This window comes from Drosophila sulfurigaster, chromosome X, assembly GCF_023558435.1.
Source record: "Drosophila sulfurigaster albostrigata strain 15112-1811.04 chromosome X, ASM2355843v2, whole genome shotgun sequence".
NCBI lineage: Eukaryota > Metazoa > Arthropoda > Insecta > Diptera > Drosophilidae > Drosophila > Drosophila sulfurigaster.
In genome coordinates, this window is record NC_084885.1 from 136,604 (window position 1) to 157,569 (window position 20,966).

Sequence of the window (20,966 nt, forward strand, 5' to 3'; positions counted from 1 at the left end):
ATACGAATGGTACATTGTGTGTGTGCGTGCCATTAGTGAAAATAGCGACAACCCTAAATGAGCATTAGCACATTGTGATTCTGAATGGATGCTGTCAAAGCGCTGCGATGCCTTGCCTTGCTTTCTTTCTGTGTGGGCTGCAATATGCGCAGGCTCAGAGACTGTGACAGTGACAGAGACAGAGATGGCGACTGAGACAATGCAAGGCAGAGGGTGTGACACGACTAGAACCGAATCGAATGGTTCACCAACACCCCCCACACAACCCACCACCCCCAACTCAGCAGCCGGCTTGTCCATTATAGCAATTAGAGCAAAAGTCGAAGCCGAAGACGTCGCTAAGGAACAGTGGCAAAACCGTAATCATTCCTTAGCTAGACACGGCAGCACTCGCTCCACACGCAGTGCAGGCGAAGGTGACTAGTCAAATTGAAATGAAACGAAACGAAACGAAACGAAATGAAACGAGACGAAACAAACCGATGTCATGCAGATACATATCTCGCGATTTGGGGCGAGCGAGGAAAAGTGAATGAGAAACCGAAAATGAAACTGAATTTTGCGGACGCTCGTCTTACTCGTTATTCGTTATTCGTTCGACGTGGTTACAGTGTGTGTTCAACGTTGTGTCAAACTTGTGTTTTGTTTATTTCTCGTATGTTTTACATTTGCTCGCTAAGCAGAAAAACAAAAACAAAACAAAAAAAAGGAAAAAAAAAACAAAGAATTAAATAATTGCTAATAAATTGCGCATTCGAATGATGTGTTAGGAATGATTTGCATTGCAAATCGTAACTAATGCAAATCAAAGGCAGCACAATGTCACCTTAAAATGCACATGCACTGACATACGCAAAATACATACTTGTTTGTGTGTGGGTTTGTGGGAGTGTGGCCATAAATGTGTTCGCTCAAATAATATCAGCTTGCCACTTTTTTGCATTTTGCATTTACTGCAATTCCAAAAATAGGTCAAACACACAAAAGGCGTCGCGTGCGTGCGGCCGTGTGAGTGTGTGTGTATTTGCGTGTGTGTCATTGTTGTTGCGAGTGCCACATTAACGAGCTTGTGTGCGGGTGGGTATGTGTGCGTGTTTGTGTGATTGAAGACATTATGAGACTTGACGATATAAGGAAATTCACATTGCTTGTTTGTTTGAATATTTGAATCGTAATTGAATATCAGTGAATACATTCACAATCATCCTTTTCACACTGCTCAATTCACTTCTAATGCAGGCTCTAATGAGACTGTGAATCACAAATCGACTGATTGATTGATTTATCTGATTACACACATACATACATAACATACTTCAAGAATCAAATACTAGATGTATTGTATAATTGTTGTTTTATTGGTTAGCAATTTGTGTGATTTCATGTGTATTCATGAGTAGTACTCGTGTATTTTTCAGCGTGTGTTAATGACAATGGCGCATTAGAGACGGGGCATCATCAACACAAGCAAAGGCACAGGCACAGAAACAAAAACGGCCACCGTTTTGCCAAAAGAGTATCTACATCCGGTGCGAGCATGAAACTGCAAATGCCAGCAGAGACAATGCCAACGAGTTGAGAACTGAGAGGAGGCGACAACAACAGCGAACTGTTAACGCTGCCAATATGATTAATTTAAGGCAACTGGGCGCCTGTTACAGCCTCCTGCTACTACTGCTGAGCGCCCAGTTTACACTAGTAAGGTGACTAACAAATATTACTAGTTAGCTATTTTTAATTTTTCGAGATATTCCTACAACTCAAAACATTTAAGAAGTGCATTGAAAGATCAATTTAGCTATATGATAAATTTGTAATGTTATGAAAATATATAATTATATTTTATTTTTTTGTGCCATCGTCAAATTTTTTAAACTTAAAAATTAAAAACAAATAATATGAAATAAAATTGATATTTGATACACTTTGATTATAATATAATACACTTCGTCTCATTATGTCATCGATGAATTCTTTATGCATTAAAAGTCTAACGAAAATGATCAAGTTTTCTCGCCATAATCGATAAGCCTTTGATGCTACTTATGCACAAAATTCATCCATTGTTTTTAGAATTATGTATATCGTGTCAGTTGACCAGGCTCCTCGGCTTTTTTTCTTATGTGAATATTTTAATATACATGAAGCGCCACATTAACCACAAAACATTTTCAAATGCGAGAGCAATGTCAAAATATCGCCCAACATTCTTCGGAAACGGAGCTCAGCACACAACCAAAAAATTATAATAAAAATTCGTGAATGACTACTACTACTACTGATTTTAATAAAAAAATCTTCTCCATTTGATTGAATATTTTTTTTTGCTCATTTTTGCTATGGTATCCAAAAAACGAACCTAGATCATATGTGAAAATATGGAGTGGCTTTGGATACAGGTTTTTAAAAAGTTTAGTCAATCTGTGATTCATGATAAACAAATATGTAATAATGTTAATGATTAAATTAATTAATTAATAATTCATAGGATGGAAGGGAGGAGTCATTGAAAGTTTTCCGATAACTTTAAGCTATCTTTTGAATATTTAATTCTTTTTCTCTAGATGCAAGCGAAAAGAAATGCTCGCTGGCCGCCTGGAGAATGTTACGCAGACGATCTCAAAAATACTACAAGGATATGACATACGGTTGCGCCCCAATTTCGGGGGCGAGCCACTACACGTGGGCATGGATTTGACTATAGCAAGTTTTGATGCGATCTCAGAAGTAAATATGGTAAGCGCAGTAAAGATCCCTCTGAAACATTGAAGCTTTATTTTTCGTATGTTAAATATGTTGTCACAGGACTATACAATAACAATGTACTTGAATCAGTACTGGCGGGATGAACGTTTGGCTTTCAATATCTATGGACCTTACTACGACACGGACGCCGATGACGATGGCGTCAACGATGTGCTCACATTGTCCGGTGACTTTGCAGAGAAGATCTGGGTGCCAGACACATTCTTTGCCAACGACAAGAACAGGTCTGTTTTGGTTGCTTATTATGGTGAAATAATGGCGCGTTCATTGGTGCATTTTATATTCTTCACCAGCTTCCTACACGACGTCACTGAGCGCAACAAGTTGGTGCGTCTGGGCGGTGATGGAGCCGTTACCTATGGTATGAGGTTCACCACGACACTTGCCTGCATGATGGATTTGCACTATTACCCACTGGACTCCCAGAACTGCACCGTGGAAATCGAGAGTTGTAAGTTTCGTAGCTGAAAACCACATAGTTTTTTTTGCATATTATTAGTTTTCTATTTGTTTAGTCACTAGCATAAATGTTTCTCCTGTTAAACTTTGCCGTATTGTACATTCTAAAACATGATTAGAATCCATCTATCTGACTATCCGTATGTACACCTTGACTCACAGCCTATAAGAGATAGAGATATTATATAATTTTGAGATATTTATCGCGCCCACTTCTGCCCGAGCAAATCGTAAAAATGCGAGTAGTTAGCTTAATTTGAAAGCTAGAGTCGCGAATATTTACATGCAATCATACAACTTTTTCTACCGTCTTTACAGTAAACTCGACTGTCTCTTTCTCATTTATTTATTTTTATACCCGTTACCTATAGGGTAGAAGGGTATTATAACTTTGTGCCGGCAGGAAATGTATGTAACAGGTAGAAGAACCGAGCCTATAAAGTATATATATTCTTGATCAGCATCAACAGCCGTCTCTCCGTATGAAACACTGAATCTCAGAGACTATAAGAGATACAGCTATTTTCGACAGCATTTGTTATGTTTGCACAAATGCCCCCCGCAAATCAAAAAAATCGATTATCAATCGTAAGCTGTGAATTTTGGTATATACAATAATAACTATAGTAGTTATTATTCCTGAAAATTTGATTGCGATCAGATACAAATTGTACTTGTATACTTTTAAATAGTCAAAACGCCTACTTACTAGGGGTCTTAGTTGCTTTGGCTGACAATCTGGTATATTGTGCCGTCTATGGTATATTTTGAATGTGGTACTATATCGATATAACAAATATACCATTTGGTATATTATTAGTATTTTTTGTATTATTTTCGGTATATTTTGAAAATAATACCGCATTATTTTGCTTTTATTCAAAATGGGTAGCGGGTATCTCACAGTCGATCACACTCGACTGTAGCTTTCTTACTTGTTTACTTTTGCTTTTGCTTTTATTCCAATATTCCTTCTAACGGATGAAATCGCTTTACACTATTGCCTACTTTTTTTTTTGCTGAAATTTGAATGGGTTTAATAAAATATAATATAAACAAATAGAATTTATATTGTATAGGAGAAAGTAATACTGAATTACAATCAAACTAAAATAGTGATTATTGGAAAATGTTGCAAATCATATGTGATATATGATAAATGAAAATTGCAGACTTCTTCGCAATATGTTTTAGTATCTAATTGGCTTCTCCGATTGCAGATGGTTACACGGTCAGTGATGTTGTCATGTACTGGAAACCGACGCCAGTGCGTGGCGTGGAGGACGCCGAACTGCCACAATTCACGATCATTGGTTACGAGACGAACGATCGGAAGGAGCGTCTGGCCACTGGAGTCTATCAGCGACTGTCGCTCTCATTCAAACTGCAACGTAACATTGGATACTTTGTGTTCCAAACCTATTTGCCCAGCATACTGATTGTGATGCTGTCTTGGGTCTCGTTTTGGATAAATCACGAGGCGACCAGTGCGAGAGTGGCTCTCGGTATTACCACGGTGCTGACCATGACCACGATCAGCACCGGAGTTCGCAGCTCATTGCCACGCATCTCCTATGTAAAAGCTATCGATATATATCTGGTAATGTGCTTTGTGTTTGTGTTTGCGGCGCTCCTCGAATACGCTGCAGTCAATTATACATACTGGGGCAAGCGGGCCAAGAAGAAGATCAAAAAGCTCAAGGATTGTGATCGACATAAAATAGGTAAGCCACTTAGATTGATAGTGAATTTGAGAAAGGCTCGGGATTAAATTATGAATTTGATTTGGTTACCATGCCTTACCATTCCTTTGTATCTTCCTTAGGGAAATTGGAAAAGTCCGAAACGTGTTCAACAACAGAAGACATAATTGAGCTGCAGGACGTACGCATGAGTCCTATACCTTCGTTGCGCAAAGGTAACTACAATGTGACCCTTGGCTCCATTGGTACCGAGACCATGGACTTGGCCAAGTTTCCGCCGAGCTTTCGTATTACGCGCAACTATGGCGCCGGTCGAAGTCAGCTCCGACATCGCGGCCAACGGGGTGAGTGAAGGAGTAGAGAAGCTACAACATATGAATTTGCTATTCTGTGCCATTCTTATCGAGTCTATCTGTCGTTGTGCAGGAATTTCGGCGCGTCCACGCATGATGCATGCGATCAAAAAGAGTGCGTCGGCCATTCGGGCGACTATACCGAAGATCAAGGATGTCAACATTATCGACAAATATTCGCGCATGATATTCCCGATAAGTTTCTGTGCTTTCAACCTTGGCTATTGGATCTTCTACATACTCGAGTAGTGTCTGGTGTCACTCCGCTCTGTCTTAGTCTCTCTCTCTCTCCCTTTCGCTCTTTCTCTCTCCCTTTGTCTTACTCTTTAACTGCATCAGTATCTGTATCTGTATTTCTATCTTAACATGCTGCCCTCCCACTGATGACAACCATGATAAACATTATATAGACATTTGACCAATTTATATAAATGATAAACCCGCTGCAAAGAAAGTAGCACACGCACACGCACACGCACAGACACTGACACAGTCACACACACCACACATACACATTCATAAAAAGAGCCAACATATACATATACAAACTATACATATACATTTACATATGCATATATAGTTAAGTACGAACGATATATTCACTGTAAATCAAGTTAGTTCGCAATGATTTATTGATATTAAGTTGCTGCCGCAGCCCAAATATAGGATAAGCCCGATGACCTGAGAACTTCTTCGACTTTGGAATTAGTCCGCAACAAATAATGCCAATCGGAACGATGTCAATCGTAATCTCTCAATATTAGTTTCTTCCTTTTATTGATTCGTTTTTTTTTTCTCTTTATGTTTCCTTTGTCACTTCACCATTGCATCACATATCATTTACTGTATAATTCTTAGAAATGTTATTAAAATTCGTTTACATATTTTAAGCAAATTTGTTTATTTATTGTGCCTAGAAGTTAACGCCGTAGGTTTGGTCGTCGGCGGCGTAGGGGGCACGAATAACCGGCGGCAGCGTCAGCAAAGCCGTCAAATTTGTTAGAAGCGTACGAAGACGGCGTAAATGTCTAATTCCGTCAGTCGAGGCGGGGAAAATAGCTATTTTTTCTTACATTGAAGTTTGTAAAGGATTGAAGATAGTGATGTTCGATTAAGAAATATAAACAGTTAAGTTTCAAGAGCGATTTATCGCATTTAATTAAAACTAACTTGAATGTGGTGCAAGTAACATGTTGGCTAACGACTACGACGATTAAATAGAGCATAACTGTGTCGAGGGGCAACTCAGGCCTTGATCATGGACCAGGAGAACTCCTTCTTGTACATGCCATACGCCAGCCAGTAGAGCAGATTGAAGAGGGCAAAGGTCATGGGGAAGGCGACGCGCGCCACACGATCGATCAGCGAGATGCTGTTCACATAACTTCTGCCACTGCGACCCTGATTGCTCTTCTCGGCTGCCGCGTCCCGCTCTCGCTGCCGACGGAACTTGTCGTCTCCCTTCAGGCAGAGCCACATCTGATGCATGCGCGAGACCACCGGCGGCTCGGTTTGTGTGGTGCGCTCCATGGTCGAGGCGTGCGACGACAGCTTGGGAAAGATGTTGGCCCCACTCTGTGGCTGGTTCTGCAATTGGAATTCGAGGAACTGAAGTTGTAGATGTGAATGTGCGAGTTCACTTACATTGTAGATGGGACAGCTGAAGGTGTTGCGGTTGCCAGCGACAGCGATAGCGGGAGCATTGAGCTCGGCGGGCAGTGGCAACTCGCAGTCGCAGTCGCAGTGCATCATCGTGGAAGCATCGTGGTCGGCAAAGACAAAGACATCGCTGTCGGAGTTGGGGGGCTCGCTGTCGTCGCTCGTCGCCTCTTCGGCATCGGCAGGCTCATCCCTTGGAGCGCCAAAGCCCCAGGCACCAATGTCTTCCCACTCGTCATCGATTCGCGGAATCTCGCCGCTGCCTAGCTTGGTGAAGTAATGCACGCCTGCGAACTCGAGCAGCGTGGCAATGCAATAGAGAAAGCTCATCAGCAGAAACCAATCCAGAGCTGTGGCATACTTCACCTTCGGCAAATCGGTGCGTGAGTCCAGGCTGATGGTCGAGAGAGTGAGCACAGCTGTCACACAAAGTCCGACACGGTCGCTGGTTGCCTCGCGATGTATCCAGAATGAGACCCACGACAGTACCACAATCAGAATGCAAGGCACATAAACCTAAATAGAGAGCGGCAAAGAGAGTAAAATGAAACGATAAGGCCAGGCCAGAACATGTTCGTACCTGGATGAGAAAGTAGCCTGTGTGGCGTTTCAAATTGAAGGCGACGTGCAACACGGAGAAATCGCCTTCGCGGCGATTTGACGTGAAATTGCGATGCATCATGCTGATTAGGTCGAACTGGTTGAGTGTCATTCCGGGCACAAAGGACACGGCATCGTCGTGATTCTGCCACTCGTAAACCAGCTGCTGGTTCGTATAGCCATCTACAAAGAAGAACAGAGTAAGGGACATTAAACTCACTTTCCAATTGCCACATGTCCAATGCCACATGCCACTCGAGTACGTACAGCTGCCAATGATAAGTGGACACGACTGGCGGTCCATCGGAAAGTTCTTCAGCTCCATGGGACAGGTGGCCTTGATGGTCAAACTGTTCAAGACAGAGAGAGGAGGGAGATAGAGAAAGAGGACAGCAAAATAAATGAAAGAAATTGATTTCTTGATTTTTTGCTATTAAATAAAATAGAATGATTTACTCTAAATATTATATAAGGATATCTCAGATAGAAGAACATAATTTAACTACATTTCTTGACTTGACATTAAATTGTGTTATATAAGAATATTTCAGATAGAAGAATAATATAGTATTTCTCAATTTGATTAAATAGTACTGCATGTGAATGTCTCAGATGAAATAATAATTTGGTAAAATTGTACAGTGTGAGAATATCTCAGACAGAAGAATAATATTTCCCAAATTGATAACATTGCAGAATATCTATTCAGAGACTGACTTGTACCTACCGCATGGAGTAGAGAATGCCCCCATCCTGATCGAGGCGCAGCAACTTGTTCGGCACCGTTATCGTGTGTATGTGCGAGTGCTTGCCATTGTAGAAGTAGGTGTCGGGTCGCCAAATCTTGTCCAGCATCTTGATGCTTAGCGAGAGACTCTTGATAGGTCCCTGGAAGCTGAGTCGCTTGTCGCGCCAGTACTGCCGAAAATAGCAGTCCATCGAATAATCCATATCCAGCTCCGACACCGGCCCCATGCTACGGATCAGAATGTTCGTACGGACAACCGTCGGCAGCCCCTGGCCGTGAGTGGGCAGCTGCGACTGCTCGTAGCGCTTCAGCAGATTCTCGAGTATGCTCGAGATGTTCCTGCTCAGCATATCGGCCGATGCAGTGCGCGGTCGCATCAGGCGGCTTGCGCCGACTGCTCCGAAGGCGCTTGTCTCGTTCGCATAGCGTCGCATGAGGCGACGGCTCCTCTCCTCGTCAGTAGGTGATGCAGAAGTCGAAGTTGACATCGAAGTGTTGGGTACAGCGCGAAAGGATTCGTAGATGCGACTCGCCTTGAATTCACTCGTTATCGTCGGCATCGTTGGCATATTTCTCATTTTTGGCATCTGCAATACTTTCGCTTCCGCTTTCGATGCCACTTCCACTTCCGGCGACGTCTTACTCACTGTGGTCACACTCTCGACCCAGTGACGGTCGAGTGGCAGGAAGATGTAAGTGAAGAAGCTGTCAACGAAATATGTATGTATATAGCTCAGCATTTGATTCTCGCGTTACCCCCGCATGCAACATAATGAGCCACAATTCCCTTCCTCTGCCAATCACACCCTAAAGCTAATGGCGCCAGTCCAGTGCAGTAAATGACTTGGTAAATCGAATAGTTTACCGCATTTGTCGGCTGGTTAAATGCTACTACATATAAACATAATGTGATTTGAATTTAATCGGTTTAGCAATTTATTTGTCAACTGCATACATATTTATTCATCAGACGTGGCAAAACTTTTACATTTATGCATTTTATTCAATTTGGTGAATAAAATTGAAATTGAATTAAATTGAATTCTAATTCAAAATTATTTTCTTTATTCCTACTCAATTCTTGAATTTCTAATCAATGCTTGAAATTGATGGAGAATAAAACTTTTACAACTAATGAACTTATTACACAAATACAAAAAGCAGTTTGTGTTTCAATAAAAGTTGTTTGCTCTGTTGCAGATTTGCTCAACAATCAAGTTGTGTATTATTTACGTTCCAATCCCATTGTTCCACAAAGCTTGCTTTGTTGTTGCCGACGGCAATATTACAAGTTTTTTTCGTTTTCGTTTCAAAACGAGTTTTTTTATCGATAAAAGCTCTCTTTACAATAGCGATCTCCGCTTTTCAAGCACGCAATGAAGCGTCCATCTGATTATGAATTACGATGAGATTGTTTAATAATCTTAAAAAATACAAAAAAAGACACGCGTGGTATGTTAAGCACTCGTCGAGCTTTAAACATACTAGCAGTCCAAGAGAAGCAGCAGTCGATGAAAGCCATTTATGTTTTATAACATAATTTCTGCACGAGGAGGTATTTTTTGCGCTCATTGTTTCACACTTGAAGTGGCTTTAGTAATTAAACACTTGAGCTGGAAATTGCACGACAGGCAGAGTGAAAAGAATTGCAGGTTGGCATTTGGCCCGCCCCTTCTGCTCCCCATTCCCTATTCCCATCCCGTCTTCGTCTCCGCCTCGGACTGCTCGCTGGCATTCATAATCCAGTTATTGTTGGCAAAATGTAGGTGAGTATTTCAAGGCTTTCTTCGATGGGAATGGTTGTTATTTTTTTGATTATTCTTATTATGTTTGTATTTAAAATGCGTTTAGAATGTGATTGAGATTGTTTCCCTAGTCTCTGTACTGTCCCCCTTCCCCTTATTTACTTGCCTAATGTAACACTGTGCTAATATAACCTTCATGTAGCGTGTGCTCTATTAACACAACTGCGCGCTAAGCGGGACTACAAAAGCCGAAAAGCTACACGGAGCGGCATGCCAGCATGTGGCATGTGGCAGCCAACAACACAAAAAGCATAAATAAACGCCGTCGTGTTTTCAGGAAAAACAAAAGAAATGCTTGGATAATTTCTGTCCTGTGCCTATGCGTATAAGTGCTTGTGTGTGTGTGTGTGTGTGTGTGTGTGTGTGTGTGTGTGTGTGTGTGTGTGTGTGTGTGTGTGTGTGTGTGTGTGTGTGTGTGTGTGTGTGTGTGTGTGTGTGTGTGTGAGTGTGTGTGTGTGTGAGTATAAGAGTGAGTCTACTCTCCAACTGTGCGTGTGACTGCGAATTCACTTGTGCCGAAAAAAAGTTGCCAAATATTTGGCTTGTTTTCAGAATCAACGAATTAAACAGAATCTATGTATGCAGATGTACTTTGATATTTGCATTACGATTGGCATACAGTAAATAGTAGATAATTTGCGATTAACATGTTGTTAGACTGTTCTTGTACTCTATAGTGTATGTGGGCATTTTCAGGAAAACAGATACTATATAGCCTTTTTATAACTTTGTGCCGGCAGGAAATGTATGTAACACATAGGAGGAGGCATCTCCGACCCTATAAAGTATACATATTCTTGATCAGCATCAACAGCCGAAACGATCTAGCCTTGTCCGTCTGTCCGTCCGCCCGTATGAAACACTGGATCTCAGGATATAAAAGATAAAGCTATAATTTTTTACGACAGCATTTGTTATGTCAAGTTTGTTTCAAATTTCCACTTCCACCCGCAAATCAATAAAATCGAAAAACAAGCGTAATTTTAAAACTAGAGCTGCGGATTTTGGTGTGTACAATAAAAACAATAGTAACTATAATTCCTGAAAATGTGATTGCGATCAGATTGTGGAAGTTATTGAAGAAATATGGACTTTTGTATGAGCAAAAACGCCTACTTACTAGCGGCTGACAATCTGGTATATTGTGCCGTCTATGGTATATTTTGAATGTGGTACTATATCGATATACCAAATATACAATTCGGAAAATTTTTTTGTATATTGCAGTATTTAAGTATATTTTTAAATTAATACCGCAATATTTGTTCAACACCTTAATTTGTATACTCTTTATTTTATATCTTTAGCAGATCTGTTTATCATTAGTTTAAGAGTTATTGACATTGCCTATACCCATTGGGCACACAAATTATGGCCATAATCATAACGTTTACTTGTGAAACAAAGGAAGAAATAAATATTTATTTCAACAATTTGATGTTAAAATTAGGCAAATAGTCAATCAGTGTTTGTTTTTGTATTGTTTTTTTAAATGGAGTAAGTTAAGTGAGTTCAAGAAGAAGAGCAAAGTATGCCATTATCCGGCAGTTAATGTCAAGCGGCGAAGCAGCTGCCACTTTGCCACATGGTGTGTCACTGTGCAACGCGTGTGCTGTGTTGTTTACTGCCCGCAGGTGCTTGCCTTAGTTCGGGACTGTTTGAGCTGCTTAATATAAAAAAACAGAAACCAAAAACCAAAAGAACAGAGAGGAGACAAGTGTTATTCAGTTCACGACCTTGCATACCGACCGCTGCTGCAAATGCTGTGCTCAGTGCTGTGTCTGTTGCTGGGAAAGTCTTTGCATTTATATGTTGGGTATGTGCAAAATATTTTGTGACATGTTGGAAGAACAAGAACGCTGCTGCCGTTGATTCTGTCATGTGTCGCCCTCAGGCCAGACTCATGCAACTGCGGCCTGCGTCAAACCTTTCAAATGTTGCGTCCCCCCACTTGCCTTCCCCTTCAGTTGCCCCCCTTCCCCATAACCATCCCAAACATTGCTTGTGATTACTTCCTTTTGATTCACTTTAGCGATATTTCATTTTGATTCGCAAACAGAGATAATGTTTCGAGTGTAGAATGTAGGGTATTCCGACAGTCGGCTAGCCATTTGCCAGCATTCTTAATATTCACGAAAATTGCATCATTCGCAAAATAATAGTTTAGCACGCCACACACCGCTCGTTGCACGTTGCACAATGCACATTTCTGTGTGGGTTGTTTGCACACACACTTAAACCGTTGCATCCAACACTCTGCACCCTACACTCTGCACCCTAAGCAATTCAAATGTTCGGCTTGATAAAGTGTCACAGATTTTGTGAAATATTCAGTAGCAGTTTCAGTTTAAGTTTCGCTTTTGATTTAGATTTTTTAATTTGAACTTCCCTCATTCCCATCCCATATTCAAAATTAATTTGATCTTGATTACATAGTACGGATCCAACGAACCGAGCATATACCCTTTAGTATATGGAAACCAAAAGCTTTGAGTTTGAGTCTTGAATTGAAAATTGAATTTCAGTCTGCTGTTTTGACTTAGTTTAATTTGCAGTTGAAGACAATTCGAGAATGCACTTTTAATTGAGGATGCATAAACTAGCAGGCAATCAACTTAAGTGTGTCCCCCGTTCCCCGTTGTCCGTTCCCCTATTGTGCCCAAGCCTAAGCGTGTATGCCTAGATGATTCCTTCGGCCACTTGACCGCGTCTGACAGCCATTGGGGCAACATATTGGCAAGTTAAGCGTTCAATACTGACTGCCCCATAATGAGGACTGCGGCAACTGCTAATAGGGTTAAGTGGGGGAGCGGAATCGGGACAGCAGAGAGGGGAAAAGCACTTACCATGCTAAAATTCCCAACGGACGCTGAAACAAAATCATAATTTGCTTAGCTGAACTCAAATAGAATTTCGAACAGATTTATAATATATTATTATTATATTTTCGATTTACTAATCGAAATATATGCTTTGCTCTTTTCCGAACCCGACTTAATCCAACACTATTATGTTCGAACAACATAAAATGACAAAACAAATAAAGTAGGCAAACACAAACACAGCTGCGTTGCGTTCGTTGTTGCACGCTTGGCGTCTAAATCCCGACAAGGCGGCTGAGACAGCGCCTAAGTCGGCTCTGGTTCTGGCTTCTGCCTTTGCTTTTGCTTCTGTTTGTGACTAAAAATCTGAATCTGGCATGCGCAAAGCAAATCCATCATTGAGTGAGTGCAACTGTGTGTGTGTGTGTGTGTGTGTGTGTGTGTGTGTGTGTGCGCTGCAACTTTGATAGTGTGCGTGTCTAGTTGTCTTTCTATCTGCCTCCTACTGCAGACAGTCAGTCAGTCAGTCATTGAGCATCCACATGACCCCGGCACAGATCTTTAATTTTACTTAAACGTTGGCATCTCACAGAGGTCACGCGACACCTGACACCTGACAACAGCTCCTAAATCACAATTAAACCATTGATACTGATAAGAATTTTGAAGAAAATACATCATTCTGAACTCTTTTTCGTTTTTATACCCGATAACCATAGGGTAGAATAACTTTGTGCCTCCAGCCATTTCCGACCCCATAAAATATATATATTATTGATCAGGGTCAACAATCGAGACGATATTGCAATGTCTGTCTGCCTGTGTAAGTCTCAGAGATCTCTGACAATCTGGTATAATAAGAAGAATACCTCACTTTTTTGCTCTTATCCAAAATGGGTAGCAGATATCTCACAGTGGAGCACACTAAACTGTAGATTACTTACTTGTTCACAAATATTTTTATTGCGCCATGTACAATAAGTATTATGGCTGCTTATTTGACGATCATTGAATAATTGTCGTCGTACCCAAAACACTTTAATTGAAACGTGAAAGTTTCTAAGTCGTCGATCACTCTTTAAAATAAATCCAACAAATGAATTTGCAATTCATACTAAAAAAATACTAAAAATATGCCAAATGGTATGTTTTGTATATCGATATAATACACCATTCAAAATATACCATAGACGGCACAATGTACCAGATTGTCAGCCAAAGCAACTAAGACCCCTAGTAAGTAGGCATTTTTGCCCATACAAAAGTATTTCTTTAATAACTTCCACAATTTTTATCTGATCGCAACCAAATCAGGAATCATAACTACTATAGTAATTATTGTATATACCAAAATTCGCAACTCTAGCTTTAAGATTACGCTTGTTATTCGATTCTTTTGATTTGCGGGGCGGAAGTGGGCGTGGCAAAAATTTGACTTGATCTGCGTGCAAACATAACAAATGCTGTCGAAAAAGTCTCTGAGATCCAGTGTCTGTGATCCAGTGTTTCATACGGACGGACGGACAGACAGACAGACACCAGACACATAGACGGACAGACGGACATGGCTAGATCGTCTCGGCTGTTGACACTGATCAAGAATATATATACTTTATAGGGTCGGAGATGCCTCGTTCTACCTGTTACATACATTTCCTGCCGGCATAAAGTTATAATACCCTTCTACCCTATGGGTAACTTTAAAATTAAAATTTTACAATTATGATAAAATCAGATGCGACTTTATTGAATTTAATATAAGTTTGTTAATTGCTAATTTCGCTCGACTCGTTCTTCAAAAAAGAAGCTAAGAAGTTTCAAAATGAAAGTAAAATTCATAAATTAAGAATTATTGTAAGTATTTTAAATAAATTTAAATAATTTAAATAAAATTATTAATTCTGATCGAAATAACTACGATTGATTTCTAGATTAAATTATACTTTAACTACACAACTATTAAAGCTAAGAATGCAAAAATTATATTTGGCAAATTAGAAATTTGGCTGGATTTTCAATCTTCGATTTGACACCGAAAATTCTGATGCTCTTAAATGAAATGTTTATGAGAAAGTGACAAATTTATATAAACGAAATAAAAAGATATAAAAGCTAAGCATATTATTCAACGAACACACTACATAAAATATTTATATTAAAAAACAATAAAGGCATTCGAACGCTACCGATTCAGTTGTCGTGTGGATGGATTTTGTGCTCTAAATTAATGTATTTCTAGTGTACTTAACAGATGCAGACTGAGTAACTTTAGAAGAATTTTGTACCGATTTCATGAACACACTTAGTCTACAGAAATGCCATAGTTTCTTTGAGCTTAACCGTGGATGCTCAGAGACCTAGTCTATACTATTATATTGCTATGTACTGACATAATGACATACTTACTTATATGGCGAATAATTGAAATTCTTATTTTCGATTGCAACAAAAAACACTAAACACGTTGTCATTCATATTATTGTTATATTAGTCATAAATTTAATAGAAGTTTCGTGAAAATAAAGCTTAATTCATTTGTGAAGGGTTGCCAGTATACAAAGAGAGAAAAAACACATTTGCTGAGTATTTTTATTTTAGGCATATAAATAGTTTATTAGTTTATTCAATAAACTCGTCTAAGTGATCAACACAAAAGGATTTATCAATTCATCAATCGCATTGCCTGTGAATTGGATGTCCGTGATTCCATTCCCAACTGAAGCTGAAGCTTAATCTGATTCTGAATTTGCGTCGTCAGTGGTGGAGGCGTTTCATCAAAGTCCCAAATCATATAATTGAAGGGAAACAAATGTTATACATATGGATATGTACATAAACCAGAGAGAGAGTAAGAAAGAGAGAGTGAGAGACAGAGAAAAAGAGAGGGAGAGAGAAAGGATCTCAGTCCTTCTCCCTTACACCAACTGCCCAAGAGTTGCGTTCACTCTCTCTTGCCGATGCCGTTGATATGCCGTTGATGCCCATGTCTTTTTGCTCATCTTGTGGATTGGTTTCCAAAAGGAACAACAAGCATTTAGACATTCGACATTTGACAATAAACTATCGCTCAAAATGGAGCCGAGAAACCAATTGAAAACTAATTCATATAGCGATCTCTATTTTGTTATTATTCTTATCACATCAAAACCAAATAAAAATGCTCAACGAATTTTTGCATTTTTGCATTTTTGCATTGGTTGTCTTTCATGTTATGTTGTCTGTTTTCTTTTTTTTCGGTTTTGTGTATGTATTTTACAAAGCTGTGTCCAAAGTTCCTCTCTTAGCGATAGTATCTGCAAGTAAAACGAAAAAAGCGATTAGCTCGACATAACCACGACAAATTGAGAGATTAAGAGTTCGTTCCTATCTGTACATTCTATCAATATATATGTTTGTTACATAGTATAATTAGCACTGTGTCTGAGGTGTGCGTTCTCCAGCCAGGCAAAAATATAATCTGACTCCTAGAACCACAAATTGTACAGCACTCAATGGTGGGCTCAATCAAGCTGCTTCCAATTTTGATGGGGTATATTTTAGATTAGAAATTGGTTTTCAAATTGCATATTCTTCAAACCGCAAGGTGACGCTATTCTGAGTGTGTGTGTGTGTGTGTGGGTGTGTGTGTGTGTGTGTGCGTGTGTGTGTGTGTGTGTGTGTGTGTGTGAGAGAGTGTGTGTTCATACATTGTCAATACCCGTGAATACTCGTTGTGCTTTGTTTACAGGGTTGCTTACAACCTGATTGTTCCCGTTCTTACTCGCAAATGAAATGATCCATGCAAGGCTGTTCTGTGGTGTGTGTGTGAGTGTTCGTCGATGCAATACAGATTCAGTGAGCACGATTCGTTCTGCTCAGTTGCATACTTACAGATATCTCTGTCAAGAGAGTGGCGAGTGTGAAAGTGGAAGAAGAGGCAAGTGATCTTCGGATGGAACTGAACCTATATGATGCATGTGTGTGTGTGTATGTGTATATGCTGATCGTTGAAATAGATCTACCTCTGCATATAGATTTCTCTTTCTTAGTAGATCTTTGTTTTTTTTTCTTCTTTCTTAGTTTGTAGTTTGTATTCCGTAGTCAATTTAAGTTTGGAATTTTGTGGCTGTTGAGTTTTCTATCTTCTTGTCTTGCTCGTATTTGGCTCTGTTTGTTGTATTTTGTTTCACTTTATTTTTATCGGTAATTTTATTTTATTTTTATACGTTTTACTTAAATTATTTTAGACCATATTATCCAATTGGCATCTTAGAGCTAAGTTATTATTATTTAAATCTCCTCAGCCTACACTCGCATTCATACACGTACATACATACTTATACATACGTACGTATGTATGTATGTATGTATGTATGTATGTATGAGTGTATGTATCTATGTACATTTACCGTTTCATTCATCAATTAATGTCATTGTTATGAAGCCCATACAATTCTCAGTTGTTAGTCGCTTCTTGGGTTTTTACTTTTTGCTTTGGTTTCGCATTAATGTTTATATTATGTTTAGTTATTATTTAATTGTATTAACAGTTAACAGTTCTTTAGAAATTGTTTCAAAAAAGTTTATTATAATGAACATTTGGTTTTTCTTTCACTCCAATATTTTTGCTTCTCTAATTTTTTTTCTTGACAAACATACGGTGTGGTTCTTAATGTGTGTGAGTGTGTTTGCATGTGAGTGTAAGTATGTGTGTGGGTGTGTGTGGTATATGCATACCAAACTTTTGATGGAGCCTGCGAGCGTTTTACTTTCGCTTTCTATCTGAATAGCAAATGTTCCATGAACAATATTAAATATACGAGCGGAGCGCACATCGCATCAAGTATACGCACCGGGTCGCATCTCGCGTATAGATTTTGTACTGTTTTTATGTTTACTAACTTTGCTTTAATATTGGAATTTGAGTTGAATTCGATCGATCTTGCTAGTGTGTCTCCTGTGTATTTATTTCGGATTGTGATTGTTCCTTTTACAGCTATTACAAATATTCTAAACGACAGACGAGCGTCGATCGTTTGCTGGTGATTATCTAATGTAATTATTGGATCGTTCTGTTGCGAGTTCAATGGTTTTCATATGCATACGTATGTGTGTATTATCTGAACAGGCGATGGTGGATCAGAAGATTGCTGGGGACACTTAGGAGGAGCATCAGAACTATTTTTGTATTTGTTGCTCTTCCTGTTGATATACGATATGTGATAGATTTTGAATGTTAATTACTGTATTCATTTTAGACTAAGAGTATGTATGTGTGTGGGTGAGAGTGTGTCTGGGTGTGTGATTACGATTAAGTATACGATCATCGAGCATTGTATTGTAAATGCGTTTGATTCATTTTGGTTCTGGTGCAAAGAGTGTGACGAGTGACGAGGCTTCTTCTAAGCAAGTGTGGGTGTTTGTGTGTGTATGTGTTTGGGGTGTGTGTGTTGTGTATGCATGTGAGTAGAGCATTCATAAATTCATGCTAGATTGTTGTCCAAAATACTGTATTATTATTATTTTTGCTTGTTTATGTTTTGATCTCTAGATAACATTGAAAGGTTCTTCTTCTTCTTGTCTTAATTTTACTTTTTCTGTTTTTTATATTCATTTTTGTTTTGTTTTCATATTTTAGAAATCTCCTGTGTACCGTTGACTTAATTAACTAGATTTTTTTTGCGTTTTTTTTCTTTTTTTAATTTATTCCAAATATTTAACCTATTTTTCCATTTTCATTTGTCTTGCGATTGCATGCAGACAATTCCAATGTCAATGCATGTTATTCTCATGTGTGTGTGTGAGTATTTGTGTATATTCATATATAAATAACAATAGCTTTAATCGATCTAGCTTAGATAATATCATAATCAGCAGACGTCATCATTGCACTGCACTTTGTTCACAATAATAAAAACCAATCAATATCATTTCGAAATTCACTTATTCATTTAGAGACTTAAGTTTAGAGAGCACTACATTCTTACTTATAGTACACATAGAAGTACTGAGTATTGTTAGTATATGCTGGGGGCGTGAGTATCGTGTCGTGTTGTGTTGTGTACGTGTAACACACATACGCACATACATACATACTTACATACATACATACATACATATACACAGCTATGTACATATGTGTGGATCAATCGGTTTTCTTCTGCTTATCCAATATTGCCTAAGACTAGTTCAATACGAAATACGAATCTAATAAATGGATCTTTCATTCGAGTCCATTTGTCTGGCATGCATACATACATACTATATACCATCACTGAGGGTATGCATCGCATCTGAATGTGTGTGTTTGGGTGTGTGTGTTACCTACATACATGCAATTGAGTCGTGAATACGCTTTCGAGTGTTACTCTCCCAAATACTTGTATTTATCTAAATGACGCATCGGACACAAACTAGCACACACACGCACACATACACACACACCCACACGCACACACACACACACACACACATACTTATGCACATGCATGAACACATACGTGTACACAAATATGTATATATATAAATATATATATATATATATATATATATATATATATATATATATGTATATAGATGAATTATGAATCGTATATTCATGAGGATTATTGATCTATCTAGGCTTGTCTGGCAAATGCAATCGCCAACGAAATCGAAGCCAAGTGATTCGTCAATTTTCATTTATCGTTATCGTTATCGCTATTCTATTTGTTTTGCTTCACTTTTTCGTTGTGGTGTAGGTAACTCTCTTCTTCTTCTTCATCTTCTTCGTCTTCTACATGATACTGACACAACATGTCGAACTTTCTTCGCGGCAGAGGCATTTGGAATTGTTTAAAAACATTGAAAATATCAAGTCAATTTATTGACTCAGTCTATACATATGTTTGTCTATATATGTATTTATATTGGTATTTATGTATGCATATGCCTGTCCATCTGTCTAAGTGTCTGTCTGTCTGCCTGTCTGTCTGTTTATCTGTGCTGCATCCGAGCCAAAAGTCAGAGTGGACAATGGTTATGAGAAGACCATCAAAGGCACTTTCTTTATCACCTTTGATAAAGTCGCTTATATCAATGCTATCCGATTGCGTTGAATCGATTTACATAAGTTATTATCATTCAGTAAAGGAAGCCAGGCAAAGCCAGCCCACTCTCGCCCGACTCTATGAAATTGCTGCAGAAGCTGAAGAGATAATGCATTGATGTCAACTCGAATTCGAGTTCATTATTCTAACTTTTCCTTAATATCTTTATGTTGGTTTTTTTGTTTTTGATTTTTTTTGTGTGAAACGTGCCGAGTGCAGAGTGGAAATTAACACAAATCCATCAATGAATGAGACAATCTAACAATCAATTGCAGTCGATTAGTAGCAATAGAAGTGTTTCTTTAGATACGAGTTGTATTATTATTCGGGTAGCGAAGTAAGGGGAAGTAAGTTTTTCTCTCTCTCTCTCTCTCTCTCTCTCTCTCTGGGAATTGGTAACTTGACGTGTCGCATTAGACTTCATCCCGTTTAAACTACATTCTAATTGACACTAAGAACGAATGAAGTGGGTGTGGTTAAGACTTCACTCTCACATTGAACATTCTTCATATCTTCTACACAAAATTTGTATAGGTTTGGTTTTTATTCTTAAATTTAGTTGTTATTGTTTCTTCTTATTTTTTGGTTAATCAATACGAGTAGTATATATGTACATATATTTCCTCGGTTTTTTCTATGTTGCATCATTATTGGTTTCATGACTATAACTAATTGGATCTATTCACTATGTGTGTATACGTGTGTGTGCGCGTGTGTGGGTGTGTGTGGGTGTGTCTGTGTGTGTCACTCTTCAAAGTACATGCACTTACTGTCGAACTCCTTCAACATCCACCCATCATTGACGTACTAACTAATGAAATATTGTTCCATTCCCACATTCCATTCCTGTTGCTGTTACTGGACCTACGGGTGAATATCTCTATAGGCTTGCAAAAACACATGAATCATTTTGTTAATCCATATCAACAAAGCCCTTGGTATCGCTGGGCCACTTAATGGTACTGCCGTTAGTACGTCAACGTC

At 38.9% G+C, this 20,966-nt stretch overlaps 3 protein-coding genes across 17 annotated transcripts in view; 1 reads left to right on the top strand and 2 right to left on the bottom strand.

Annotated features, from left to right (window-relative positions):
* The first annotated feature begins 395 nt into the window (after window positions 1-395).
* Window positions 396-6,228, top strand: LOC133848245 (gamma-aminobutyric acid receptor subunit beta-like). Of its 2 annotated transcripts, none has more exons than XM_062283734.1 (8): window positions 396-416; window positions 1,419-1,703; window positions 2,565-2,736; window positions 2,806-2,990; window positions 3,060-3,217; window positions 4,446-4,949; window positions 5,051-5,272; window positions 5,355-6,228. In XM_062283734.1, exons 2-8 carry the CDS (start codon window positions 1,627-1,629, stop codon window positions 5,528-5,530), a joined length of 1,494 nt encoding a protein of 497 aa, XP_062139718.1. In that variant the 5' UTR covers window positions 396-416; window positions 1,419-1,626; the 3' UTR covers window positions 5,531-6,228. The 2 variants fall into 2 exon arrangements, with proteins under 2 accessions (XP_062139718.1, XP_062139717.1); XM_062283733.1 differs by lacking the exon at window positions 396-416 and adding an exon at window positions 559-655.
* A 79-nt stretch (window positions 6,229-6,307) lies between these two features.
* Window positions 6,308-13,243, bottom strand: LOC133848246 (gamma-aminobutyric acid receptor alpha-like). Of its 3 annotated transcripts, none has more exons than XM_062283738.1 (5): window positions 12,940-13,234; window positions 8,268-8,993; window positions 7,808-7,890; window positions 7,521-7,723; window positions 6,309-7,456 (listed from the first exon to the last, which is right to left on the bottom strand). In XM_062283738.1, the coding sequence occupies exons 1-5, from the start codon at window positions 12,975-12,977 to the stop codon at window positions 6,527-6,529; spliced, it is 1,980 nt and encodes a 659-aa protein (XP_062139722.1). In that variant the 5' UTR covers window positions 12,978-13,234; the 3' UTR covers window positions 6,309-6,526. The 3 variants fall into 3 exon arrangements, with proteins under 3 accessions (XP_062139719.1, XP_062139722.1, XP_062139721.1); XM_062283737.1 differs by having other exon boundaries at window positions 6,309-6,868; window positions 6,926-7,456; window positions 7,521-7,890; window positions 12,940-13,232; XM_062283735.1 differs by having other exon boundaries at window positions 6,308-7,456; window positions 7,521-7,890; window positions 12,940-13,243.
* A 2,256-nt stretch (window positions 13,244-15,499) lies between these two features.
* Window positions 15,500-20,966, bottom strand: part of LOC133847077 (zinc metalloproteinase-disintegrin-like protein F1) — a 38,995-nt gene continuing 33,528 nt past the window's right edge. For 9 of the 12 annotated variants that reach the window (XM_062281850.1, XM_062281849.1, XM_062281846.1 and 6 more), the window contains exon 24: window positions 16,950-20,916. Coding sequence is in view for 3 of the 12 variants with exons in the window: in XM_062281860.1 (XP_062137844.1) it covers window positions 16,196-16,208 (13 nt within the window). In the remaining 9 variants the exon portion in view is untranslated. Of the gene's footprint in view, window positions 16,209-16,949; window positions 20,917-20,966 lie in introns of those variants that run through there. The other 3 variants (XM_062281860.1, XM_062281856.1, XM_062281852.1) reach the window with 1 other exon arrangement.